Genomic DNA, 21130 nt, shown 5'->3' with positions numbered 1-21130 from the left:
ACACGCGGTAAATGTTTTTGGAAAAAAGAGGGGGAGTTGATAAAAAATATTAATTTACAGAGGGCTAGTTGGGTGGGGTAAAAAAATTTGATCCCCATGGAAAGGAGAGAAAGAGAGAGACAGAGACGATGAGAGAGAGCGAGGAGGCGAAACAAGGAGAAAGAGAGAAAAAGAGAGAGAAAGAAATTAGAAATCGAAAAGGTCATAGTGCATAGCCCTCCCTCGATAATGAGAAATATTGTTGCTTAATGGCCGATTGAAGGGAACCGACTCACTAAGATTTATCTCACTCTTTATTGTTGACTACTTTTAGGTAAGTCACATGGCTAGTCTTTCGTTTGCTTCGTACGGCATGCCATTCCGTTCGACTTTGGTTGGTATCAAAGCGGGAGGATCGAGGGTCGGGTCATTATAGCTTTGGTTGATGAAGGCTTCCAAAACTATTAGGGATACAAATGTTCCCTACTATTACTCTTATCCTTTTTTTTCGTTTCTTTTTTTCTTCCCTCTTAACCTTCTAATCTATTTGTAGGAACATCTACTCAGTTCCTAAGCATTTGAGAGGGGCTGTGTATCATGCTATCGCGGCTTTGGCGGCTGCGAATCCGACGGCTGCCCATCCGCAGCATCAACCGGCTGCGGAACCGATTGCCGATGCGGCTCCTGTGGATCCGTCTGCCGATCTGTAGCATCGGCATGCTCCGACTCTTGCGGATCCTCTAGCGCATCAAGAGGTTCCGGATCCCGTAGATCCTCCGCTAGCTGGAGGATAGGGCCGGAGCCTGGGTTGGGGTCGAGGCGAGGGTTCAAATCAGATTTTACGCCATGGTGCTAGGAAACAAGGGAGAGAAGTCCATCAATGTTCGGATCTCCTCACGAGTCGCTACAACTAGTGAAGGTTCTTATAGTAGCCCATGATAATGTGTGCTAAGCGCCGCATTGGCCTAATCGATCCGTCTTTGAGCATGGTAAACTTGTTTAACCAAAAGGAACAAAAAAAAAATTCATAATAGACAATAAATAAAAATAACAATTAAAATGTCTACTTCATTATATTCGAGGATGCTAGCGGATGAGCTATCTTATGCTCTATCTGCCTTTGGCACAACTTTTCAACTATGGTTATAGCAAGTGCGAGAGGTGAGGATTGTTGGGTCATTTGTTTCGTTCAAAATTTATTTATGAGGAATAGAAGAAATGGGAGGGCGCGTTTTCTTTACATAACCGGAAATCCATGAAGAGGATAAAATAAAATTCATTGCCCAACGTGAAAACTCCATTTTTAGCCATTGTTGGTACACCAATACAACTATTTTCAAGCCTTCCGGAAAGGCAAAAGAATAGACTTAGAATGGTATTTTCTCTCCCTAAAAACATTCTTGTGTGTACAGAGATCTTCTTTCACTGTAGTGATTGTGAGAGAGAATGGAGAGATGGTTTTGAAGTCCGTAGCAACACTAAGGATAATTAAGAGAGAATTCATGGATTCCGACACAATTTTTCTTTCCTCCCTCCCGTTGTTGGTCTCCGTCAAGAAAGCCAAGATAATCCTAAAAAATCGTGCCTAGACAATCTTAAAAAAAATCAATTTATGTTTTTTTAAGTAGCAAATAAGATAATTTGAACAATTTTCTAAACAAAATCGTTGGTAAAAGATTTGGATACTCAAATGTAACCAAGTAAAATGAAAGCAAAACAAAAATCTCATCTTTTATATTTTTCTTTCCCAAAACATCGTGGCTCCCAAAGCTCGATTTTCTCTTTATTTCTATTTATTGGACGGTTCCGAGCTCTATGGCGGGGTCATTATCACTTTACGGGTTTTGTATAGCTAGCAAGTTCATTAATTGTCCTTTTTTTCAATTGAAATTATGTGGACCCCTAGGTAGATTTTTTAACTTTTACCTTTTAATTTTCTCACTTAAATAAATTTTTAATGACAAAATATTCTAGTACTAGGAGCATTAGTGAAAAAAAAACGTAATTGTAACAATTTAAATAAGTTGAAAACAATAATCAAATAAAAATTTGAAATCTTGAATTTTTTCCTTAAAGTTCTCTTTTATTCTCTTTAGGGTCAGAAACCTAAAGGGCTAACAAGGACGGTATTAGATTTAATAAAGATGAAATTAAAGTTAAACTTGTTTAAAATAAAATTAAAAAAAAATTGAAATTCGCAATACAAAGATGTCTTCACAAATGAAACAATACGAAATATTGGGCATATCCAAATTACCATTTTACATTAAAGTTTAGATATATTTATTGTAACATGTAGCCTTCAATCTTCAACTCCAAATATTCAATATCTTGCTCTTGCATTAATGATTAATTTTCCTTCATTCCCTTATCTTTGCATAATGCAAGAGATGTATTAATAATTCTCAAGATGCAAAAAAAAAATTTAGAACTTATAAAGTGACATTCATAATCGTCCTTCAGTACATAAGGATTTTGGTTCCCTTAAAAAAGTAAACTTGTGGCGGTGTGTCAATGGCCATAGAAGACAAATGGGATAGAAACGGCGGGAAAGAGCAAGAAGAGAGAAAAATGATTTCTTACTTTTTTTTCTAACTTTGAAACACGTGGCAATGCAGTATTGGTTAATACGCCCCCATCAGCAAATAATGTGGCGCTCAAAAACCAATGAATATTTTATTGAATCATTTATTGAATCCGACAATTCCCTTCACTCTCATTCGTACAAATTCTCTTTATGTTGGGGCAGTAGAGGACTTCCTCTTCGCCTGTCTCGTTCAAGCTCTTTAATGTTGGAGTAGCGAAGACACAAAAAGTGCAGAGAGGAGTTTTTTTTTTTTTCCCTCAAACCATAGAGAGGAGTTTTTTATTTTATTTTTTTATTTTTTTATATTTGAATCCAAGCACAGAGAGGAGTTTGAAAAGACCTTATCTATCCTCACGATACATTTGAAGCAACCGAGTGTGATTGAGTTAAATTTTTTTTTACCGAATAATGAGTCAAAGTGGGTAGACCTCAAACTCGACCGAACCTGACTATCAGGCGCCTTACCACAAACTCAAATATGCAAACAAGCTTGATTGCACAAACTCAAATATGTGACACGTGGCGAGATATCCACCGTCAGGTCTGACTTTTATTTTTTGTTATTAGTTATAACAGATTGCGCTTACGTGACTGCCACGTGGCCGCCACGTCATGTGGGCTTTGACCGGTCAACATCTTGTCAGGAAAGATGATCGGTGCCGGCGAGAATAGCCGGCGCCTCGCCGAAGCCTTGTATCCGGCGTCAAAACAACCCTGAAATATCGGGATTTCTACACCAATCTAGTCTACAGCTTGTCTACACCAACATACATCAGATCCAGTACCGAGAACCACCTAAAACTGGCTTGAACGAACTCATACCGTCGGAATACACGAGTAACATCTATAGAGGTTAAGAGAACTTACTTGCAGCCTAGCAAGGTTTGGGCATATCCGAAATGAGCTCGCTTGTTTGCGACATGGCCGGGAGTTTATGGAGGTCAACAACGGGGTTTTATGCAAAAACAACACCGAGGAGACATAACAACGTGTTCAGCAATGCACGTAGAGCCATTTAATCTAAAGAAACTTGAAGAATCCTGCTGAGGACTTTGAGACACCATTCACGAAACATGAGGACGACTGAAACTATGTATACCTTTTTTTGAGAATATGGAGATAAAGAGTCGGTCCGGCGTGCTCTCGGAGTTCAGGTGAAGTTTCTGAGCGTACTAACGGCACTTGGCGATGTCTGAATCATCCGGGAGGCCTCCTCGAAACTCTCGGTTTCCAGGTGCTTCAATGGTGGCCGGACAAAAACCTCTCCCCTTCTGCTGCTCCTCGCTCTCTCTCTCTCTCTTTTTCTCTCTTCGTCTGTTCTATTGCCACCAAAAATCCTCCTTCCCCGCCTCCAATTTGTTACGGGAGCTCCAGGGTGTCTCCACGTGAGCGCCATGTGCTCGCACCAGTTAGAGCGTACCAGACGGAGAAGGGCAATCCGCTGGAAAAAGATCGATGGCTGGGCATGACTCGAAGGTCTTCAATTTGGCGTCTCATTTTCATGTTCTCTGAGCGTTGGGAAGCTTTGTGGGTGTGCATCGGAAGAACCTGCAGAATAGGTTCTATGCGTGCACTTTTCTTTGGGTTGACTTAGTCATCTCTCTTTCTCGTCTCTCTTTCTTTCGTCCATTAAAAGCATGCATGGAAAAGGGCAAGTTCTCAATATCCTTCTCCACTTTTTGATGGTCTGCTGCGCTCTCCAAGAGATACGTTTGCTGAGCTATAGCTTCGAGGTCATTAATCACGCGCTCCCGGTTCCCAATAGTGTGTTAGATGATTCATAAATTTCGAAGTTCCCTCCTTTCTCTCTCTCTTCCCTCCTGTTACCGGTCTCCGTTCCGTTCCGTCAATGGAGATGAGCAGCAGATCCACGTTCCAAATACGCTAACGTGGCAGAGAGACTGTGTTCTTCCTTTCCTTTCGCGTGCAAAATCATGGCTTGTGTAAGGGCAGGTTTCCAAGATTGGATCCTCTCTCTCTCTCTCGCACACATAAACGGCACAGGTAGTTCTCTAATTGTGAGAGACGAAGAGCTTTCATAATAACTTTCTGCAGCTCTATCTTATACGGTATAGAGAGAGAAATGAGTCTGGAGAGAGCAGCGGCTTGCAGGGGGCATTAATGGCAGATTTTGATGAGAGAGTTGCGACCCAACAATTATGGCCCTGTTTTCAGATAAAGCAAATATCTTTGAACGAGGAGATGGTAGCAGTTCTATTTTGTGGGAGAGAGATGAGTTTGAATCGAGAGAGAGATTGAATGAGGAGATGGTAACATGTTGCAGGGGCACCAATGACAGATTCTTATGGGAGATTTGCGACCCGACAATTGAATGGCTTCACGATTAGACAGAACGCTAACGAGGCTTCTCAGTCTTTACGCGGAATTATGACTTCAGAAAGAATAATTTTCAGCCTATTGAAATCGACTGATGATTTTCGACCAAAGAAACAAAAATCGACTGATGATGATTTAAGCGCAGCGAATACAAGGATAATAGATCTTAATCATATAGAATAAGCATGGTAGAGTTTTTTTTTTATATAGGGAATGCAGCCTTTTTACTAACCGATTACTACTAAACCATTTTAATCATATAGCTAGATAGGTCCTTTCATATGAGCATTTCAAGTGGTCGTCCGCCGCCAAAGGACGCCGGACGGAGGCTCACACGCATTCATGCATCGGTGAAGGTTATGCGCGTGGTCCTCACGCACATAAAATAAGGTTAACGTGTAATTACGGAAGGGGATTATGGGCCCTCAATTGTAGATATTCGATTGTAACCTTTAATGAGAACAATAACCGCTTACGGCAGTTACAATTGTAACAGTCTACAGAAGCCTCGTATTGAATGTTGTAGAAGTGGAACAATCATCAAGACAAAACTATGTATCCTTCAGCTTATTAATTTATCCAGTTCATTCACTTGACTCCACCAACGTTGTGCTCTGTTTTCTTCCTTTATTAACAGATTTTCTCATCGTGCAGCTCATTTGCCAAACACAAAGCTAACAGCTAGCAGTTTGATATGTCAAGAAGAAAAAGCAGCGCACCAAAATATTTGATCCCTTTGTATTTGATATACGGGAGTCATCTTAGGAGCAATCTTCAATAGGATTGCTTCAACCTAAAAAAATATTAGCCTTGGTCCTTGTTCAATAGGATTGAACAGCAAGAAGGCGATAGTGCAGAATGTGGAGGAGGTGGAAGCCCTCCGAAGACTCTCTTATCGCTCTCTTCCCATGAAGACTCCATTAATCGCAGAATAGAGATAAAAGAGGAATGACAAGTTGACAACAAACGAAAGAAACGTAGCTGTAACTTCTCGGTCGTTGGGAGTGGTGTCTCAAGGCCCATTCTCAATCGCCTTTAATGCTGTGCATGACGTTCTTTGTGGTAGATTCGATGAAAACAATTTGTCTATATCATATTTCTCAAACACTCACAGACAGAAGGCCCTGGAAATGAAATAAAATAAAAACCCCCCACCGAAATGATGGCACAATTGAATTCTTCTTTCCCATGATTCGTGCGGCTAATCTCATCAAACATGTGTTACATCATTCAAAGAGAGAATCTTGAATCAAATATCTTGTACCTTGTCCTTGCTTCGGCGCGGTATGCTTTTCCCACCACATTAGATACAGCTTCAAATTCGATTGTGTATTTTCAAGGACGATCCGATAGGGGATGTTGCACGGACGGCGGTGCTACTCCGATCCCACTCACGACCGCCAAGTTCGAGTCCTTGTTTGCCCAACATCCCACGGGGTGCACTCTCCGCTGTGGTTGACGGTCTACAACCATTTTTCCTCTAATTGACGGTCCACGACCATTTTCACCTTTAGTGTTAGGCATTTTGTGGTTTGATATCTAAAACGTTTGGACATAACAAGTAAATGTATGTATAATTATGGTTTCTCACAACCTACAAATGCTCAGCACAGCAGCTGAGGTGGCGTGCATTTTTACCTATATCCAATAAGAGCTTGAGACATGAATGGGGATAAGTGTAAAAAAAGTCCTAAACCTATTGTATTAATGCCAATTCAGTCCTAAATCTTTTTTTGGTGCCAATTCAATCATAAACCTTTTGCATTGGTGCCAATTCAGTCATAAACCTTTTATTAGTGCCAATTCAGTCCTAAATTGTTAAAATATGGTTCGAGTAATTTAATTACTGCATTTTCGACAGCATGTTCGAGTAATCTACTGCTCTTTAAGATTTCCCTGTATGCCTCTTCAACTTTTCCTTTTGAATATTCAAAGTGATCTGTATGCTTACTTTCTACTTATCGAAAATGGGTATTTGCTTCTCTGTTTAATATCTCTTCAGGTACCGTCTGCCACCAAAATAGCTAAGAAGATTAAATTAAAGTTCATTGAAACCTGTAGTTCGTTAGTGCTGTCCACTGGTTCATTGTGTCTCATATGATGGTTTGACCTTGCAAATGAAGTATAAGATGATGGATTTATCTTTGCATCTTGGTACATCAACTTTGGAACGAGCGTCGAGTGCCTGTTGACTGATTGCAACTTAGTTTGAAAGAGCGTTAGACATTGTCTATTGGAGATTTTTCAAAGTAATCTTCCAGTGATCATGTCTATAGTAGTACCCGACTCTGTATCATTTCTCCGAGCAGTCCTACATCACATCAATTCTCATATGGATCATATGATTTATGTCTGTATGTGACCTGTTAAGATTCGGTGCACAATCAAATCAAAGTAAAACTTAAAGCGAAAAAGAGAAGTCGAGACGCGAGATTTTATCTTGGTTCGCCCTCAAACTAGATCTATGTTCAACAAAGTATTCCACTATAATTAGCATCTCTCATCTTTCGTTACATCACTTAATTATAAGCGGAAAAGAGTATATATACATAATAGTAGCTATTCATGAGCCCAAGGCCAAACTACCAATGAAAAAAATATGGATTTAAATCATAAAAGCCCTTTGATGTCTAGAGGGCGCTGCCCTCTTAGAACCCCGGCCAAGGTGGCTCTTTTGGACCCCCGCCTGCTCAGTGTGGAGCATGACTCATGTGCTTTCCTATTGCATGGGAGTATGAACTACACCCTAACATGACTTAAAATACTCTGAATTGTTATAGAGGCATGGAGTTAGCTATGAACTATGTGGAGGCAACATGTGTACCATTACTTTTGGCAACATAGCTAATGGTAAGTTCTTCAGACCGACTGATATGCAAGTTCTTGTAGAACTGTGCATTAGTAATTGGATGGTTTAGCCGTCGTTCCATTGATTTCTTATGCTTTAGCCTATTTCCGAACCATACTTTTCCCCCTGCTTTCTTCGCATCAACCACCTCTCTCCAGTCTTGTACATCAAAGGATTCATTGAAGTTAGGGGTGACCATAATGAACCGATTGGACCGGGAACCACCTGGATTGGACTAAACTGGCGGGTTGGATTTGGTTCCACAGGGCTCTGGTCCGGTTTCCTATTCGGATCAATGGACCGCTCACCCGGACTAACAAATTCTAATTTTTTTTTTTTAAATACAAGTTGGAACTACAATTGTCATTTTTCGATCTTTACCAGTTTTTTGAGATTGTGCGGCTAATATGTAGAGATGCATTTTGTTACAGAGGAGATGCAATTGAACTTTGATTTTTTTTTTTTCATTTTTTTCCCCTCTGGATGCTTTCCAACATGTTTGGTCTTTCTACCGAAGTCATTTTATGCTGCTGAGCAGATCAAAGTTTATGCCTTGAAGGCTTGAACAACTGACTTCAACAAGAAACTTGAATTTTTTGCCGTTCAAAAAAAGTAGCTCCTGCAGATGATACTTTGGAAAATAACATAATCGTCGATGTAGCACTAATCAAGACAGCGTACAAATTTTTAAGTCCTTTAATTAATTTGTATGATCAAATTTTTAGCATATCTGTTACACTTCCTTTTAGTCCTGTGAAGATTTGTTTGTTAATATACAAGTTGGGACTACGATTGCCATTTGGCAATCTCTGCTGGCTTTACTAGACCGCCTGGGGATTGGATCGGACTAATCAGCTTGATCCCTAGTTCCGAAAATCGTGAATCGGGATTACCGGTCCGGTCCTCGATTCCTAAAGGAACCGGACCAATCTCAACCATGCTTGCCCCTAATTGAAGTGCTCTTCCTAGTTCCTAGGCCTTCTTAAACTATGTAGCACCAATATGAAACGCGACATGACACGACAATACATGCCGACACTTCATTTCTCAAAAAATAGAAAATTCCGACATGTTGAGATTCTTTTTTTCTTCCGCTAGGGAATCGTGATTAAATTTTCTTTTTTGAGTTGGATGGGTATAGTAATTTTGAGGTGGTTGAATATATGACTTAAGTATATTATTTTGACCCCTAATTTATTGAAAATGCTTAAAATTGACCTCGTACGTGTCGAAACGGCATGTCGAGATGCTGGACTTGCTTGTCACTGGCGTGTCCGGAGTGCTTATCACGTATCGGTCGCGTGTCGGAGAGAATCGGAGTGTCGAAAAGTATCGGACACGACATGGAGACCTCGTAGAGTATTGGTACTTTTAAACCTTTCTTTTTTTCTTTTTCTTTTTTGGTAAATCGAATCAGGACTCTTAATCACCCCAACTCGATTTCCGAATATAGGCCAAATATATTAGAGACAATTCCTTGATGGTCCTGATCTTATTTTTTCTGTTTTGTACCGTCCTAATCTTTTGACCGAGCGTACCTTGCTGGGTCAAAAGATGGCGTTAATAGAGTTTTAATGACATTAATTGTGTTTTTCACCTTGCAAATCCCCTTTCCGTTGTTTGCTTCAACCAATTCCCCTTGTTCTTCCGCCCTTTCTAAACCACTGACAATAAAATAAAATAAAACCCCCACTAGCCGAAACGATGGCCAAACTGAGATATTTTTCTTCCCCACGATTCGTGTAGCTGATCTCCCCAAACATGTGTTATGTTTTTCAAGAGAAAATCCATCCTGTACTTTGTCTTTGTTCGGGCATGGTATGCTTTTTTTCCATTTTATTCATTAAAAATATATTGTATGGAGTTTTAGTCTATTTCCACGCTACCGGAGAATTCAAATTTTACTTAAGCTTCGTGCCACATTCAATCCCACCACGGTGTAGATGCAGCTTCAAATTCAATTGTGTACTCTTAAGGACGATCCGACAGGGGGACATTATAAAGACGATAGTGCTACTTTGATCCCAGTCGCGACCATCGAGTTCCGATCCTCGTTTGCGTAACATTTCAGACTGTTCCGGCCAAGGTGATCGATAACCCCCCATGTCATTGCCTCACGAAGCTTTACTAACCGGTTCACGCATGTAACATATCCCATCAATGCTTAGTGCAATCACCGACCATTAACGAGAGACTTAAAGCGTTTTCATGCACTGTTCGGCACTAGTAATAAGAGGCCCCGATCACATTCTCCTGGCAACTGGATCAATCGGGGTCGAGATTAGAACTAACTAACTGATTGACTCATTGAGAGAGAGAGTGTGTGTGTCCCCTATTACACGCGGGTTTGTTCAGAATTGAGTTAAAGCAATTCTCGTAAAAAAAGTAATAGTCTAATCAATGCTCCTTTTTTTTAATCATAATTGTTATCTATTTGAAGAAAAATAATAGCAAAGAATATTTTCACAGTCGTTGACAATTTATTACAAATCTTCTAGTTAATAGTGGAAATTTTTTTCAAATCATTCATCTTTTGCAAAATAAACGAAATTTGAATATTTGAATAATTTTCCTCCATTTGCAAAATAGGATAATTTTTGCACAAGTGCGTGGCCCTTTGAATCACGTGCGTATTCAGTTACGTGAATAGAGGTCTATATAAAAATATACTTTATTTATAGTTATATTTAACTAAGCATGAATAAAAAGATGCGAGGAGAATAGAAAGAGATCATATTGAGAATAAGCATTAATTTTTGTGTACGCTCTTTTCTCCTAAGTTGGATATTCATTGTAAGGGGATAATTTTTTCAACTTGATTCATAAGTTTTGAGACATTTATGAGATCTCCACAATCATCATCTGTAAGGAGCCGTCCTTAATCCCTGTTCTAAAAGTGACCTTACTAATCGCGTACTGTTTTGATTTGATATTAGTTATAATAAAGCGCATGCGGAAGACTGAACTAGAATACAAGTGAACGCAAAACAATCGGTAGGCACGATGCCTAATGGGAATGGCTTATATAGGCTTCACTAACCTGTACTTGTATTACCCACACAAAACACAAATAACACAAAACAACCTGATTATATATTCTTACATGCCATTAGCCGTTTTATATAAATATATATTAACCATTTAGAAAAATGGGCCGTACACCGGAAGGAATGCAAAAGGGAATCTACTCCGGAATATTAACTACCGCCACCATCTTCGTGCACCAATGCCATCTCGCCGTTGTCTACATGTCACGGCCTCATCATCCAAGGTATCCAGTCACAACATCATTCCTGCAACTAATCTCAGATTGCCACACGAGAAGACGAATGTCGAATCGCCGAAGAAACGAACTCGAACCACCTCTTCTTGGCTTCCGTCGCCGCACGATGAGGGAGGAGAGAGAGAGAGAGAGTTGGCGGCATTGAGGGGCTGGACTGGTGAGAGAGAGACAAAGTTCGGGGTGTCGTCGACATCGGGCCCGGATATCACCGGCCAAAACAAGCGAGCAAGGGGGACTGGCTCGGTGGAGACCTCGCCGAGAGAGATGAGAAAACGAGAGAGAATTGAGAGTGAAAATGGGATGGAGAGAGGAAAAGTGAGGACTTTTATAAGGGCCAAGGTCAGTGGGGTTTAGGAGCCTCGCGTCCTAACCGGGGGTCGGTTCCGGCGCGAACAACTTCTTCTTGATTCAAAATAATTCTCGCCCCACATAGTTCTCAAAATCTCAATATTATTGCCCCCGTCGACCAACCAAGTCCAATAGTTCTCCACTCAAGATTAAATCCCAAATTGCCATTGCTTAGTAATCCAAATCTAACGTTGCCTAATTCGCTTGCTAATCCAACCTGGTAAAAATTTAGGACGTCACATCATCACTATTTTAAACATACGATTGAGTCTATTTTATACTCATACATAAGTATTAAAGAAAAAATTAAATATCAAGAATGAAAAACGTAAAGGTTCATCCTTTCTTATCGTTTACTAAATCTTCACAGCCATTACTGAAATATAAAATGAATAATCAGATGGAGGTGATTGCTATAAATAAATAAATAAAAAAATTATACAGCCAAATTTGGGCAATGTTAATGCTCGCCCGGGGTCGGCGATACTTTGCCCCGGCCTGGTGAGGGTCAGCCACCCTCACCTAGGGCCAGCGATGGGCGGTGTTGGCAATGCCCCACGGGGCCTGTCATTCATTTTCTCTTTTTTCCCTTTTTGTTTTTTTAAAATAAAATTTTAGCTTTTCTTTTTTAGTTTTTTAATCTAATTCAAAAACAAAGAAAATGAAAAAAAAACAAAAAGTTAATAAAAATTTCAAAAAATATTAAAATATTATTAAAATTGTTCACATCAGGGATTTTCAGCAAAAACTGATCGAATGGACATAATTGGCAAAACATGAAAATGTTTATGACTCAATTGACAAAATTAAAAAATTTTGGGACTGAATTAGCAAAAGTACAATAGGTTTAGAACTTTTTGGACATTTTTTTTATGGTGCGGTTTAAGCTCGAATTATTTGACAGAAGAAATGTTTTTCCAAACATAATCATTTTCTTGCCTACTTATTCAATTAGCGAATGGGTGTCTTCCTATTAGCCATAATTTCAGGGATCAAATGTTCTTTGTTCGACTGAAACTTTCCATGGCATTGTCTTAGAATGGAGATCAATGAGAATTATTTTCAGAATGGTGCTTCTGATTTGAGGCCGAGCTTGATAATTTGCTTTTTACAGTAGATCCTTACTGTCATTTTTTTTTTTTTTTGTATGCTTTTCGGTTGGTTGCTATTTGGTAACAAATTGCTCTGAAGCCTTTGATTATGTGCCTCAGGCAAATATTGATCTTTTCCCGTAACATAAGACCGGCTCCAAAATCAGAGTTCGAGCATTCTTCAATTCCAGCAACAATAACGAGGAAAAAAAATTCGCGGGAGAGACGAGAAAAAAACAAATCGTCATCTTGACATCAAATATCATTGGTTTATCCGGAATTATAGTATTTTTCCAGAAATCACATAATACGAGGAACGGCAGCACAAGAATATTAGTAATAGTGTAATTGTTCAGCTACAATGAACACATTTTGAAATAAAGAAATTAATTTTTTGTTCATCTTGATTCTTTATCGTATTTAATGATTTAATAAAATGATTCAATCCTAAAACCTTGGAGTAAATCTTCTTTGTTCTTAAACAAGTGAGATGAGATTAATGACAAGGTTAATAACCATCCTAATCTAATAATTCTTAATTACATGTATACATACATATACGTGTGTATATATTCACGTGTGTCTCATCTAATCTAACACTATTATGGCATTTTGGCGCTTTGTGTCCCTTTGTTTTTATTCTTTTGTGCTTTTTCTTTGCCCTTCTCATCTCCAGGAAATAATTTGTTATCAATGAAAAATACTTCATATATTACGTATTTTCCTTTTAATCATATTGTATTGAAATATTAAATTAACATTGATAATAAAGCAGCTTAAATCCAAATAAATTGAGATATATATATATATATATATATATATACACACACACACACACGCACACAATATAAACCAATAGTCTCTTACCCTATAGTTTCATATGTAAAAAAATATTATTTCTACATTGGTGTCATTTATTTGAACAAAATTTTATAAGATATGACGTGAAAGTTTTTAAGATCATATGTAAATGTGCATTAAAATACTCAACTCAAACAAACTATTCAAGACCAGATCAGCATAATATTTTGAGACAGTCCAACTACATGAAATGATAACTCCGTTCGTCGTAGCCAGAGAGGAAAAGCAAACTGTTTCTTGATCATATGTTTAACTTCTGTCTGCCATTTCCTCAACCACCCAATATTCTTCCGAACTCCCCTTATATATCTAACCGTCAAACAATTTTTTTACATGATTAGATATTAAATTATTTTATGATCGTTTATTTAATTCATCTATCTCCAAATTTGTTATGTACTACGTGTGCTACAATATAAAAATATGTTGTTCTCCGGTGCACAGCGCGGGTTGTAAGTCTAGTCCACATCTTAAAGAGGATCTTCTCTATTTATGCTTATAGTAGTTCTTTAAACAAAGTGAAATGAGATTAACGACAAGGTTAAGTAATCATCCTAATCCAAAAACTCTTAACCATTTATATTTTCACGTGTCTCATCTAATCTAATAAAATTGTAGTCTTTTGATGCTCCATGGAGGGCCTTGTGGCGAGCTTGACATGGTTGCAACCTCACTTCCCTTTCAAATCATTGCCATGGATGTTAAATTGAGAAATAAATGAATATAGTATCTATTTTCCTTTTAGCATCTTAAATTGTAACATCATCTAAAAACAATAATAAAGGAACTTAATTAATTAAATGATTTATACACATGTTTGTTTGCATTAATTTCATCTTATTTGAATAAGATAAGGCGTGAAATATTCTAAGATAATCTTGAAAATATGCAAGGAAAATAGATTTCAAGTTAGTCCAACTATAATAACTTCATGAAATGATATGGTCCACGGACCACATATTCCACAAAACTCCCCTAATTTATCTAACTCCAAGATGATTTCATTCACTTCCTTTTGTTATGTCATATTTAATTTGTTTTGCATTGTATGATAGCAAATTCTTTCACGTTCTTTATTTATAACAAATTCTTTCACGTTCTTTATTTAATTTACCTATCTCCAAACTGACTTTACTATGGTTAGCTAAGTTATGTGATATTAAAATATGTTATGGACTCTTTTCAGACATGGCTCTTCTCTCCTCCCTCGCACGGTCCCGAGAGGGGAAGAGATGAGTTTGAAGAGAGAGACATCGAATAAAGATTGAGTCAAAACTCTCTTCTCTTCCTTTTGGTCTCATTAGAAGCACGTGTGTACGGTAGTTCTGTCCTTTTCTTTCAACTCTTTCAACGAAAGTAAACTTACGCATTCATGGAGATTAATGATCAATGAAGCATCGAAGCACAAGCATCAAAAGCGGATGGAGAGCAATGATGATCAAATGAACAAGTCTCTTCCCTTTGATATTAGACAGAACGATTATGGTGCACTGTGCATCTCTTTGATAGTTCGTGATGGAGGCACTTCTAGCACGTGAGAATAGAGTTGTCAAGAAAGTTTTTTTGAAATATGGACGTACATGCAAATATTTTTATATGATGCATCTAAGCTTCTAAGGAAAGAGGTTGAAATTTATAATTTGACCGTTCAAAGTAGTACTGTACTAGTATCGTTGCAATATGTGAAACACTGAGGATTCATACACTGTTTTCGAACTGCAGTGGCCCAGTTTTTACTGCATGAGCTCCCTGTCAACACATGCCTTGTTACGTTCAGACTCTCACATCGGCCCTGTCCATGTCATCCCTAATTCCAGTAATGCTGTAGCTAATCCGTGAAGACTAATGCAATGACTCTTATGATGGACATTATTCACATGACAGGATAACATTCTTTGTTGCTTCGAAGTTTGAGTGCTGACATCTCTCTTTGTAGAAAGTTCACTACCTGTCTGTCTTTTATATTCTAGGGCACTTTTAACTTTTACTCCTTTCCCTGTCCATATTAGGTTCGTCTCGTCTTTAGCGAATGAAATCGACAGTCCAGGCTAAAGACAACAGAGGTCGGGCATGATTCGATATAGGGAAAAGATGGTAGATTCAAGAACCGCAATTACATCGTGCAGTTGAACAAAGGAATCACTACGGAAAACGCTACCTGAGCACACACTACTGAACAAACGTTGTCACTCTTAAGAGTAATTAGGGCTAAGTAAAATTACAACCTAAAAGCTATACCGCAAGCCACATCCATCAACGTCCTTCTTCTTCCTTCCCTCTCTTCTCTCACTCCTCTGCGCCGGCGCCCGGAATCCAGTAGGTGTTCCTGGAGATAATAAAAATGAAAAATAGAAGAACAAATAACCAAAGGGACAAAAGAAGAAGAAGAAGAAGAAGAAGAAGAAGAAGAAGGCCATTGTACCCGTGAATGTGCTGGAAATCGGAGTCTGTAAGTGCCGCTCTGATTTCATTCAGCAGCGCTTCTTCCTCCTCCACCTCGGCTTCAGAAGATTGAGGAGGAGGCTGAATCCTCACTTTCCGAAGGATGTACGGACCAGGGAATTTGTCGAAGAGCGTTCGGAGGGCTTCTACCTGCCTCACATTCTGCACTGTCACCTCCTCCCTGTTCAGCACAGCCAGCGCTGCTGTGCAGTATTCTATTTCCGCGTTCCTCAGCTTCTGTGCAGCCATCGTAATCTCGCTGGGAAACGCACAAGAAAAAAAAGGGAGATCAGGACCCCCACAAAAAAAAAAAAATTCAAACGCACTACTGAGTTTCGGACGCCGTACTCGTTCTCGGCCCCGGCGGCGGGCGAAGTCGCTTGGCGCTCGGTCGCAGCTATCGTGTAAATCTCAACAAGAAATTTGTGCGCCATAGGTTTTCTTCTTTATGTTAAAAAACCAAGGCGCAAAAGTGAAGTATCACGAAAGAGTTGAAATCAGTATATATAATGGGCTTGGAGGACTTCTTCGCCATTGGATATGCCCAACAAATCGGGGCCGTCCATAACGAAGATTGTTTAGGTGGACGTGAAGACCGAGAAAGCTCCATTGATGGCGTCGCTGGAGCTCTATGGGCATCCTCCAGCAGGCGCCTCTGCAAGGCCAAACAACTCTTTTTAGGGCAAAAGTGAAAGCATTTCTTTCCACAGAAGACTCTCTGAGATCTCTTTTTCTCTTCTTACCTCGTCTTTTCTTTCCATAAAAGACTTGTCTTTATTTCTCTTCTTCTTCCATGGCATGGCAGAGCGTATCTCGAGAGATTTTGAAACCAAGCCTCGAGCCAGCCTGTAACCCATTTGGCAGTGGGAGTCTTTATTCCTCTTGGCACAGAGAGCCTGGTTTGAATTGAAATTCAAGCAGGCGTGGTGGCGCAGCTTCCCAAAGCAGGCGTGGTCATTGCAGCATAGTACGGTTCCTTGCGTGTAATCTCAACCATCTAAGGCATTTTTCAATATCAACCATTAACTCTCACTTCTTCCGCTTTGATTATCCTCTTGTTTGTCGAAGTGATCATATGAAAGAAGTGAGCCAAGATTATGATGGAAGTCTAGAAAATGTAGTTTAAAATTTCAGATGAGCACCTTAAATGTCTTTTGTTGACAAGGAGCTCATGCAGTAACAAAATTTCTTTTGTTCAGTTACTTAAATGTCTTTTTTTCATGGAATCACGCTTTTCAGCTACATTCACTCTCTGCAACCTGCTCGAAGACACTTACCAATACGAAATAGAGCCTCAGTGCATGTCTAGGGAGAGAGACATATTAAATGGTAAATAATAGATTGTAAACAAGAATCGTAACCGTGGAAAGTGAATATGGGCATTAGTTCTTATCTTTCGTGCCATGTTTTTCTCTCCGTTCATCCACGCTGCAGGATGAGGCGAAAAAATATACCAAGAAAAACAAAAGAACTTGCTCCTAATTTTAAGTTTAGGTTCTAAGTTCCACGTAAGGTTTCATCTACGTGGAACCTAGAACCTACCCGTCAGAACAGGTTCCTTAATTTTTGGAACATGGAACCCACCCTCCATACCCTGGAACCATACTCACTCTAATAAAAAGTTGGTGGTTCTAGAAATTAAACATTTTTAGTCTTCCTATTGCGTGATGATTATCTTTTTATCCCTGACCACACATACGAATCTAGGCAAGACCATTAATGGAGCACCGATCTCTTGTCGTCCCTTACGAGGTCACTCGTCTTTGAAATAATGAAAGCACAATATCAAATTTAATTAGGGAATGTTTGTTTGAGGGAAAATTTCATGATAAAGGAAAATGCTTTTCAAAAAAATTATTTTTCGGGAAGTTATTTTGCCCATTTCATGTCAGGAAAATTCATTTTTTTAAACTTTTATGTATACATATTTTCTTTGACCGTAAACACACCCACCCTTTGGTCTAATATTAAAAGAACTCTCTGGAGCTCAGCTTCGTTTGTTAGCGTCAAGGAAGTCGCATATTTTATAGACGGGGATTAGAAAGCAAGTAATGAAGGTCAATATGAAAGCTTGACCTTTTTCTTCAATTGGACAAGGTTATTACTACTTTGGTCGACTCAATGGGTCTATAGTGATGCTCCCATTCTTCCTTGCAGGAAAATTACATGGAGTCTTTTAACTATGTTTCGCCGCAATTCAACTCCGCGATGAAATACCATTCTCTGACGAAATACTTTGGCCGATTCAATTGGTCTACAGTAACGTTGAGGTTCTCAAACATTAAGTTACCGACCATGGTCATTTCACTTCTATGAACTACGCTAATCTTCTTCTAATCGTCTTCTGTTTTCTTTTTTATCTTGTCGCAGAGCAAGTGTTTGGTCAAAGTATGGTCAACGGCTTTCATTTCTCAATCTTGAAAATTGAAATACTTCTAATTAGACATGTTGAACAAGTTCATCGAGAGAAACTCATTAAGAAAGATTTTTTTGTGCAATGGCTGGGGAATGTTATTATATAGACGTATATTATACACATTCACTAGCAATGTTTATTCTACCTACTTTTCTGCTTTATTTTTTTATTATATATCCGAAACAAGGAGTGAAAAAAGTGTTGGTCGAAGTTGACCATTGACCTTTCATCAGTGACAGCACAGAAGCAATTGACTCTTGGAAGTATGGGAAATGGCTCAAATTGTCTTATATCGACGTGGTCATATGGAAGTATCGAAATCTTTGTCCCACAATTTTGTTTAGAAATACAAAATCTGCCATAATTCCTTGTTTGAGGGGAATTACCAAATGATCTTTGCTTAATTTGGCAAATGAACATTCTTATAGAGTAGGGATCTTTTTTTTTTTTTAATCATGTTATACGATCAAATTGCTCCTCAGAAACGCAGATTTAAGTTTCTTTGGTTTGTCCCACCATAAATATCAATATATGTCGACAGTTTAATTGTGTCCGATACTGCGTGCATTTGAACTAGATTGGTCTAGCAATAAGTTGCTAATTACTTTGAGTAATAAGTTGTTTGTCTTTGGCTCTATGAACAAGATCGAACATCGATTAGTGGCGATTTCAGAACATGTGCATAACTGAAATACTAAAATCTTTCACATCAACTAGAAGAAAAAAAAGAAGTTCCTTTCACAAGACGATGCCAATCACTGATAATGGCATTCAAGAATCGATCAATCATAGATTATTTTAGTCTCCAGAGAAATTTGCATCAATTGCTCGTGAAAAACCAAACAGTTTTACTCATGATGGATTATGATATATTGATTTTCATTTGATCCCATGCTAGCATAAGAATATATTACGCTTCCGCTGTTGGATATTTGACATGCATATATGACTTCAATCACATAATGATCTTTGAGTATGTGTTTTACACATCCAATCTAAAATAATGCATGATATATTAGATTGAACTTGATCGCCAATAGAGCTGCGAAGAATTGATGATATGAAGAAGTTCTCCTCCTTTTTTATTTTCGGAAACTTAGGGATAAGAAAAGTGAGTGTAAAATAATTTTATTTAAAAACATCTATATCTTAAATGAACTCAGGCACATTGTTGAAAGGTCTAATAAATATGTATTGTTCTAGTGTCATTAGGTTTTGGCCAAGCTAGTTTTGAAGTATGATCATTCTGTTTATCATTGATTTGAGGTGAATTGAATTTGGATGATGAGGGGATACACTACAAAAAAACAAGCCTTTAGCCACGAAATTTGCCACGAAAATTTTGGCAAAATTCGTCGCTAATGGATTTTGCGACGAATTTTTCCACAAAAAAAGATTTTTGGCTAATATGGCGTCGCAAATATTAGTGACGAAAAAATTTAATTTCGTCACCAATAGGTGACGAAATTTACGACGAACGCAGTTTGTCGCCAATTTGTGACGAAACAGTATCGTCACTAATTTGCGACGACCATAATTGATCGCAAATTTGCGACGATATTTGCGACTACAAGAGTTCGTCGCAATGGCGTTAGTCGCAAAACTAAGGCCAATTATAAAGTTTTAGCACGGTATTAGCGACCAAAATTGCCACGAAAAATTTTGGAAAAAGTCGTCGCTAAATTATTTTTGCCATGAATTTTACGACGAAAATGTATTTGTGGCTAATACGGCATCACAAAATGTAGCGACGAAACAATGAAATTGCATCGCTAATTTGCCACGAATATAATCCGTAGCTAAATTTTGCGACGAAAAGCGTATTTCGTCGCAAAATTACGACAAACATTCTTCGTCGCTAAAACATGTTTTGGTGGCTAAACTTAGCGACAAAAATGTATTTTGTCGCTAAATTTAGCTATGAAAAATTTTATTTCGTCGCTAAATATTAGCGACAAAATTTTTTTTCGTTGCTATATTTAGCGACGAAAAAATATTGTTTGTCGCTAAGTGTAGCGACAACATTTAGCATTCATCGCTAAATGGAGCGACGAAGGATTTTTTCCGTCGCTAAATTTAGTGAGGAACAGTGACGAGGAAAGTGAATTTTAGAGACGCAAATTTGTTTTCTAGCTAAAATTTAGCGAATTTCGTTGATGAATAGTTGATTTTAGCGACGAATAGTTTATTTCGTCCCTAAATTTAGTGACGAATTATTGAATCCGTCGCTAAATTTAGCGATTAATAGTTCATTTTGTCGGGCAAAGAGCAGTTGATTTCGTACCCTTATTTGCGACGACTTGCCATGAAAATTTCCAAAATCGTGCCCATTCGACATTAGAAAATGTAGCGACGAATTTTTTTTTTTTTGCCACAAGCATTGTTCAGGAATAAATTTAGCGACGAACTTCACGAGAAATATTGTTCAACGACGAATTTTGCGATGACCAGGCATGGAACAAATTTTGCAACGAAATTTTATAATTTGTGATCATACAATAAAATAATTTCTTGATGACCCCTCATATTAGCTCTCTAACCAATCAATTCCTGCCCCCCAAAAAAAAGAAAAGAAAATCCACTTTCAACCTACTTTTCTCTTCTTTTTTGCGCACCTCTGTGGGTGCCCTCCTGCAGTCCACGTAGAACAAAATTTTGCATCAGGTGCAAGGTATGATGCTTGGGGCCACTCTGCAGCAACAATTTGACAACCGCCTAAGTCCGTTTTCACGTGAGCCCCATATTGAGAGAATAAATTAGTCTGCAGAAAGACAGCAAAGGGAACATAAAAGGGGAGCTCCCTAGGTACAAAATTTGTATGCCCAATATGCAGAAGTATGTGCCAGGCCATCAACAAGCAAGCTCGAAAAGATTTAATTGCTAGAACATCTTGATCTTCATAACATGCTTGCGATATGCGAATTTAAATTTATTCAAG

General features: G+C 38.5%; 1 protein-coding gene across 1 annotated transcript; it reads right to left on the bottom strand.

The window, feature by feature from the left end:
- Positions 1 to 15518: 15518 nt before the first annotated feature.
- LOC115747511 lies at positions 15519 to 16352 on the bottom strand. The gene is made up of 3 exons (XM_030683700.2): positions 16125 to 16352; positions 15757 to 16035; positions 15519 to 15660 (listed from the first exon to the last, which is right to left on the bottom strand). The coding sequence occupies exons 1-3, from the start codon at positions 16208 to 16210 to the stop codon at positions 15621 to 15623; spliced, it is 405 nt and encodes a 134-aa protein (XP_030539560.1). The 5' UTR covers positions 16211 to 16352; the 3' UTR covers positions 15519 to 15620.
- Positions 16353 to 21130: the final 4778 nt, after the last annotated feature.

This window comes from Rhodamnia argentea, chromosome 5 (assembly GCF_020921035.1).
Source record: "Rhodamnia argentea isolate NSW1041297 chromosome 5, ASM2092103v1, whole genome shotgun sequence".
Taxonomy (NCBI): domain Eukaryota; kingdom Viridiplantae; phylum Streptophyta; class Magnoliopsida; order Myrtales; family Myrtaceae; genus Rhodamnia; species Rhodamnia argentea.
Note: the sequence above shows the minus strand (reverse complement) of the source record. Positions and strands in the feature narration are given on the sequence as shown.